General features: G+C 51.0%; 1 protein-coding gene across 1 annotated transcript; it reads left to right on the plus strand.

Moving 5' to 3' along the window:
• On the plus strand, positions 1-7596 carry LOC102817444 (chromosome unknown open reading frame, human C17orf80). Its single transcript, XM_006872307.1, has 4 exons — positions 1-1537; positions 4986-5093; positions 6077-6181; positions 7574-7596. Exons 1-4 carry the CDS (start codon positions 1-3, stop codon positions 7594-7596), a joined length of 1773 nt encoding a protein of 590 aa, XP_006872369.1.
• Positions 7597-8126: the final 530 nt, after the last annotated feature.

Raw genomic sequence — 8126 nt, forward strand, 5'->3', positions numbered from 1 at the left:
ATGAGTGACAGTCCACCCCGGCTGGAAGTTTGTCCCCACTGTAAGAAGTCATTTAAACGACTGAAATCCCACTTGCCATTCTGTAAGATGAATGGAACAGCCTTACCTGCTGATCAGAACGTCTGTCCATCCAAGCCAGCTGTCCTCTCTCTGGCCAAGAAAAGGAAGGGGCCGGTCAAGCACTTACTCAAAGCTAAAGAGACCAGTTTAGATAGCGAGAGAGAGAACAGAAATACCAAGTTGATAACAAACAAACCAGAAGGAAGAAAGGAACCCCTTGCACTACTAGGCATGGGCACAGTAAGTAATGAAAAGACAGAGAAACACAGCAAGAGTCAACTTCCACTCTCCCTTCAGATGTTAAAAACTGCTACACCTAAGAAAACGCTCCCGGGAGAGACTAAGGCTCAGTTTTATGCATCTGAGAACATCTCTCTTCAAAGAGAACTTGACAGAGATTGGCCTAAATTAAGGGACAGCAGAAGCAATCCTTCAGAAATAGAAACATCTGTACTGCTCCTTCCCATTCCAGTGGAACCCTTTTCACCAAATCAAGATGGAAAACATTCTTCAGGCTTACCTGGGCATGTGCACGCCCCTTCTACGAATCTGAAATTGGACAAAATTGATCTCCCAAGACAGGAGCTGCTAGTCAGACCGTTAGATGTACCTCTTGATTATCCTAGTTCTGTGAACCCCAGCCATGGGGTTAAAACAGTCAGAACGTCATTGTCACAAAAGGAGAAAGAGCCCAAACCCAGAAAGAGCCCAGAGTGCTCAGGAATTCCCACCACTGTAAGATATCGCGAGACTCAGGAGAAGAACACAGAGTCACTTCTTTCAGGCCTCGGAGTCAGCCCATCAGGTAAAACCCGACTTGAGGAGAGCAAGGCGGTCACGCTTGCCTTGAAGGAACGAGGACTTCTTGGCTTTGAGGCTCGTGGGAACAGAGGGAGCCCAGAGAAAAGTCAGTCTGTGCAAGAAGCACAGGTGTGCTCTCTTAGGAGCTGTAACCCCAAGAGGAAGCCCAGGGCTGCTGATTCTGCCGCAGAGAACGCGTCTCAAGATGAGGGTCCGAGTGGAAACCTGGCTGCTCCAAGGGGGGCAGTGTTCAGTGAGCCCCTGGCTGTATCAGAGTCGGGACATCCAAGTCTCACCTCGCTGGCTCTACGGTTTCTTCAAGAAGAGCGAGCAGGAGGCTGCCGTCTTCATCAGGTCCCTGCTCTACAGACACTCATGGGGCGTGAGGGACAAGCCTCTCTGGAGCCCAGAGCTGCCCATCAGGGCCAGGCGCTTCCCACTGGATACCAGCCACCTCTCCATCCCAGCTGGCACCACACTTCTCAGATTCCCGTCACCAGTCCTGTTGATGCTACTGATAGCCGGGCCCACCCCTGCGCCATGGGGCTGGAGTGGTTTCCAGAGCTCTACCCTGGTTATCTTGGACTCAGGCTGTTGCCAGGGAAACCTCAGTATTGGAATGCTATGGCCCAAAAGCCTCAGCTCCTCCGTCCCAGGGGGGAAAGGCTCCCACAAGGTAAGCCAGCTCATTTTCCAGGGTGTGTCTGCCCGTCCTGCTTACTCGGGGGCCTGTTGGGTCAAGAAGGTTCTGAGTGCTGGCGTTTGCACTCCCTCAGCTGTTCTTCTCTGGGGTCATGCGTGCACTGTGCTGCACTGATCTCGGACTTTCTGCTGCAGAGCCGCTGGCGGAGCTTTCTTACTCTCCCTTTCCAAGAGGTGGGCGCTGGACTGGGCGGAGGGTTGGTAGCAGTTGAGTTTCTACGTTGGGAAGAAGCATGAGTAATAGAAATTGGATGGAAACTTAAGCTAGACAAACTGAGGAAGAGCGTCAATCCACCGAAGTAGAACGAGTGCTTTGTTCCGAGTGCAGACTGGCCCTGATGGTGCTGGAAACCAGGTCTATCAACACCGAGGAACGAGGAACGGGGAGCAGGGCAGGGTTTCAGCTGCCGAGGGAGGAAGACAGCCACGGCAGCTCGGATCGTGAAAACCAGTCTCCTGGAAAATCAACCTCTCCCAGATCATCCTAGATACCACTTGTTAGTGACCAGAACAGGTTATCAGTGGGCCAGAATGAGGTTCCCTGGGGAACGAAGAAATTTCTCATGGTCTCCTGTGAAAGTTCATTGTCCCTTATTGGACCATCTCAATTTAGAATTATATGCAGTTTGTTCATTTCCCTTGCCAGGAAACTGGATTTTTTGTAGGTTTTCCAGGTGGTTGTAGCTAAAGTAGCATTTAGTCCTATGCGATTGAGTAAGGAAGAAAAGTAGATTTTTTTTCCCTGAACCCTAAGCTTCCTTGTTGTTGTTAAGTGCTATCAAGTCGGTTCCGACCCATAGCGACCCTGTACAGGTGTTCCATGGAGGTGCTGGTGGGTTTGAACCGCTGACCTTGTGGCTCACATTCTGTAACCAGTACTGTGATTCATTAGCACGTCTCCGCAGAGAAGTGTTGTGTTCTTTGGTGTTGTCAGATTAATTTTGACAGAAGACCTAAAGACCTTCCGAATCTGTGTGCAGCAGAAAAATGTGTCGGAGCTGGTGTCTGAGGTCTGGTTGAATCCTTTTTTGTTAACCCATGTTGTAGAACACACGCCATCAGTAAAGACACACATGTTGGATGCGCCTGCTCATGTGTGGGTGTTTCTAATTGTTGCACCCCCATTCAAGGAGCCCCGAGTATCAGGAGCAGCCACCGATGATAGCAGGAGACAGGTTGGCTGTAGATGGTAGTGACCTGTAGCCGTGTTGTTTGGTGCCGTCTGGTCAACTCCAGCTCAGCAGCCCCATTACAACAGAAGAAAACATTACCGTCTGTGTTTGAACATTGCCAACAGCCAGGTCAGTGGTTCAAACCCAGCAGCCACTTACAGGGATGAAGATGGGGTTATGTGCTCCTGAGAAACTGACTCTCTTAGAAACCCAGAGGAGCAAGTCTCTGGCCTGTGAGGTGGTTCGGAGCTGGAAACCACTCAGTGGGTGTGTGGGCTTTTGTTTTTTGTGTGTTTGTGGCAGTGTGTTTGTGGTTTTTGTTTCTTTGTTTAAACACACTCCTCATAATAAGTCTTCAGCAGTGAGATGGCGTACGTGCTGGGCTCAAAACACTGGGGCTAGGGAGGTAACAAGCCAGGAGGGGTCCCTTAGCCAGAGGAGTGTTTTAGGAAAACAGCATGTGAGTTACCTGTAGTCAAGAAAGGGGTAAGTCAAGTTCTACACCTGATATTCTGACTCTCCCAGAGGGTAGAGTGTTTCAGAGGTCCGGGGGCTATGTAGAGGGTCACTGGAGGCTTGACTGAGTCCGCTGGGGGTGAAGTGGGAGGGCGCTGGCACCAGCTGGTGAAGGAAATGAGACGGCAGGGGTGAGGCTGTGTGTTAGCAGTTCTGGGCACACAGGCTGCCCAAGGGTTGGGACCCAGTAAGGCTGTGAGGGACCTAGGTGAGAACCCACAGTGTGTGGGCAGCAGACGAGACAGCATTGAAATGAGCAGTCACAGCTTACCTGGGTATTGGCGTGGCCTCTGTAGGACGAGGACTGTATAGAAGACCCCAACTCACACTGACCAGTCTGACTGACCCGGTAGCTGCAGATAAACAGGTTTCCCTGGCTAGACAGGAAGTCCCGCGGATCCGGACTCTGCTGGGCGAGGCCTAGTCTGGGGCCCATTTTCGTGGGCTTGTTTCTCCCCATCTCTCCCAGACATTTTCCTAGGTGAGTTAAGCCCAGTCAGGGTCTTCAGTGTCCTCCTCTTGCAAGAGAAGTATGTGTCAGTCCCCAGAGACCAGCATGCTTCTTCCGCTGTTTAGTATGATGATCATTTGGACCGTGGTTTTCACACCTACGTACCTGCTGAAAGCTGTCAGAAGTATTTGCTTAATTTATCCTTTATTCTGAGGAATCAAAGTAAGACCAGAGACCCAGCCATCATAGAGAATGGCTGCCCATTGTCAAACATGCAGAGAAATATAAGTAGCATATAAAAGTAGCATCAGCTCACCTTCCTGGCTCTGTTTCAGTTCTTCACGTATTAAACATAACTGCCAAGTGTTTGGCCAGACACTATAGTGGTGGGCTAGCAGACATGAACGTAGCCGTGGTGGTGCTACCTGAAAGGTTGACAGTGTGGACACATCCAGCAGCCCCAAGGGAGACCGACCTGACCTGGCCATCTTCCTGTAAAGATGACGGCCTAGAAAACTCTGCTGTCACGTGGGCTTGCTGTGAGTCGGACTCGTCTTGACAACACCCAGAAATAATAGTCAGACTGACTGTAGGTAGTAGTGACTTGTAGCAGTGTTGTTGTGTGGTGTCGTCAGGGTGACTTCAACTCAACAGCTCCATGAACAACCGAAGGCAACAGTGCCCGACTGAGCACGTTTCTGCAGCCATGGCATCAGACCATCTCATTGAATGTCTGATCCTTTACCAAGCATGCTGCCTTTCTCAGGGACTGGTCCCTCCAGAAAACGTGTCCAAAGTGCACGAGATGGAGTCTTCCCATCCTCACTAATACAGACATTCTGATTGGTCCAACAAATCCAACGAGATTTGTTCATTCTTCCAGCGGTCCGAGCTGTACTCAGTATTCCTTGCCAGTACCGTGATTGAATAGTCAGTGCAGCAGTTAACACGACAGTAGTAGAAAGTCATGTTTTTGACTAAAATATTCAGCAGATATAAGCTGGTCATCCCGTGGAACATATGCACGGACTAGTATATTCCTGCCTTCGATAGATCCATCACACCCAAAGTGTGCATTGATCCTGATCCCGAGACTCCCCCAGCCTTCAGAGGGCCTTGGGTGACCCAGAATAGATTGCTTTGACTTTCAGCAGTCCAGAGTACACCGCATGAATCCCCTTTTTCCTGAGGCCTCGCTTGCCCTGGGACCCTTTAACACCGAATGTGGGGGGAGGGGATGCAATAACATGAACGATCACAGCAACTTCTCTTTGGAACCCTAGTCCCTTTGTTGGAAAGACGTCCAACTGACAGAAGGATCTTGGAACCCCCGACCTGGCTTTCAACCTCCGGCTTCTCTCTAATGAGGCTCTTGGGAGCTCTTCAGAAAGGTGAGGCCGGACCTCTTGACTTTTGTGTCTCATGCTGGTTCCAAGCCTGGGGTGACGGTTCTCTTCCTTCAGCCATGACTCTTGACCCTGAGGCTAAAGAACAGAGAAACAAGTTGTAGTCTTGTCTGTGTGTGTTACGGAGTTTGACATCCTAGAAAGGAAAGTGCCAAGGATAACGTCATAGCAGCTCCCATAGCTGGGACAGCTTTCCATCCTGAATTCCCACCTCCATCTCTCCTTTGCCCATGTTGACATGCCTTCTTCCAAAGCCACCAAAACCCTACATCTCAAGGTAACCAATACACATGGTAACCATTTTAACCCAGCCCCCCACCCCCCAAAAAAGCAAGTGTATCTAACTGATTCTGGATGCACCTTTTCATCTGTTTTCAAATATCCATGGGGGTTTCAGAAAGATTGTGGAATATGGAATGGAAACATCATGGAATTTTCCCACAAGCTCTTCTGAAGCCCCTTCGTCTGTACAGTTGGCCCTTGAACAACACGCATTGGAGCTGCGCAGTCCACTTAGAACAGACGCTTCCCCGTTGCTACGGCAGTGAGCTCAAACATGGCGAGTGTCCGCTTACAGCCCCGTGTGCTGCTCGTGGTCTCCACATGAGAGGGTCTCTCCAGTGACTTCTTCCTGATGCTGCTGCTTCGTAAGCAGCTACACCACTTCAACTCACCACCATTGTTAAGGTGCCGTGAGTCAGTTCCAAGGGTTTCTGAGGAGTAGCTGGTGGGTTTGAACTGCCCACCATGTGGTTGGCAGCCAAACGCTTATCCTACGGTGCCACAAGAAGGAACCAATGCTGTACGAGTTAAGTGGACTGTGCTGGTCAAACCCGTGGTGCCCAGGGCTCCACTGTGTCGTGGCTTGGGCTCGATTCTCAGACTTTGTCCATCAATTCCGTGTCTGAACTGTGGCGTCTTGGATTACTGTCCAGGCCTAAGCCAGCCTTGTGTTTCTCTCTCGGCAGGGTGGAGCCGGTGTAGCAGCAGTGTGAGGAACGGCGTTGGTGGCATCTCGGTGCTCTTCACTGGGTACTTCGGCCTCTGCTGGAGCTGGAGCTTCCGGAACCTCAGTAAGCCCCTCAGTGCAGTCACCCTAAATGACGGGGCTCGTCCCTGAAGGGACCTCCAGGGAGGCTTCTGGGTGGCTTGTTAGAGGACATTTGTGCTGTGTCTGACCTGCCTCTGCGAATGAGGCACGGCATAGGGCCCTGGGGTGTTTTGGTTTCGAGGTTGGTGTTGTAGTGGATTTTATAAGACTTGGCTGAGACATAATAGGCCTTGTGCGCCATTCGGTGTAGTGGAGAGCTGATGGTGACGGCTGTGAGCCTTAATGCTGTCTCCCTGTAGCAGGTCAGGGTTTGTCCCCTCCTGGGTGACTTTAATCCCTGCCTCTGAACTGCTTTTCAGAAACCAAACGGCTCTCTTTACTCCAAAAGAGACAGACAAGCCAAAGCTGCTCTCCTCCGTCTGTCTCCGAGTAATCCACTGTGACTTTTTAACTCACCCCCACTGGTATTAACTTTGTAGCTTGCACCCAGACTTATCACAGGGAAAATACCCACATTATCTTTCTCTTTTAAGCTCGAATAGCTTGTGTTCTCCTTAGCCCACCCCATTACCTTCAAGTCAATTCCCCAACATGGCATTGCTCCAGGCCCCACAGGCTGTCCGTGGCCTCCTTTCTGTGGAGCAGTCAGTGGATTTGAACAGCTAACGGTGTGGGTTAGCAGTCAAGCACTTTAATCACTACACCACCAGAGCTCCTTATGTCCTTCGCAGGATATCAAAAAAGCGCAAACATTTTCATATGAAACTTTTGGTATAAAGAGCGCTAAAACCCAACCCACTGCTGGCAGTCCATTCCCACTCAGCGACCCACTTGCTAGGCTAGGACACGACTGCCCCCGAGTGTGTCCGTGACTGCACGTCTTTGCGGGAAAGGGCTGCCTCATCTTTCTCCTGAGGGGCAGCTGGTCTGTTCAAACCGCCAAGGGCTGCACCTCTGCACCATCGGGCTCCTGTGCTCACCAAAGGCCATCGTCACCCGCAAACCGGGAACAACTTCCAGAGAAGTCGAGATTTGGCTCTCTGTATAGGTTTGCTCATTCCGTGCCTCCTGACCAGGAAAGGCAGATGGCAGCGGCACAGGCGACATGGTGGTTGTTGAGAACATACGGGTCCTCTGCACTGGTGGGGAGCCCTGACCTGAGTCACTGCTCCCTCAGAAAAAAGGCCTGCCTGCCCCCCAAGGTTCACCTGAGTGGAACGGATCGAGTCCTTTTAGACCTGACCTTACCAATCACATCTCTAAATTAAAACTCAGGAAAGTGACCCAGAGCTTCTCGTCCGTACCTTTCCAATAAGTCTAAGTTTACAAAGCAGAGTACAGTGGCCTGATGGGTCGAGCCAGGCAAGGCAGCAGTGGCCTCCCGGGCCTCACGTCTCTCTCTGTTTCCCCAAAGAGCTGCAGCGCTGGCGTAAGTAGTGCCGACTCAGGACACCTTGGAAGCGAGCGCTGGACCCCAGGAGTGCGATGGAAACGCCAGCAGACCCGTTAAAGTGCGGAGTGAAATGATGGGGACTGAAGACAATTCTGTAGACAGTAAAACGCTTCTTTGGACAGATCGGGTTTTGAGTGTTTCTTTGGCTTGCTCTCAAACAGCTCCGGTTTTGGTGACTCACCAGTAGACCATCGACCGTAGAGGTGTTCCCGGGGGTCCCAAGGCTGCCTCTTGATGGAAGCCGATAGCTTCAGCTTCATCATTCTTCTGCGGTCAGCAGCCCAGCGGTTACCCACTGCACCACCAACGCTGCTGTTGGAGACCCGGAAATGACTGAGTTCACTGTGACAGTTTGTAACTAGCTATTTTCTCAATTCACAGTAAAAACCAGGACCTCGATTTTAAGTCTTTCTCCTTAAAACTGTCTCCTAAAGCTTGGGGTTTCACCATTCTTCTAGACAAGATGCTCAGCTGCAAGTATACCGATGTTGTTGAGTGCCCTCGAGTCAGCTCC

Source organism: Chrysochloris asiatica, unplaced genomic scaffold, assembly GCF_000296735.1.
Source record: "Chrysochloris asiatica unplaced genomic scaffold, ChrAsi1.0 scaffold00192, whole genome shotgun sequence".
In the NCBI taxonomy this organism is placed as follows: Eukaryota; Metazoa; Chordata; class Mammalia; order Afrosoricida; family Chrysochloridae; genus Chrysochloris; species Chrysochloris asiatica.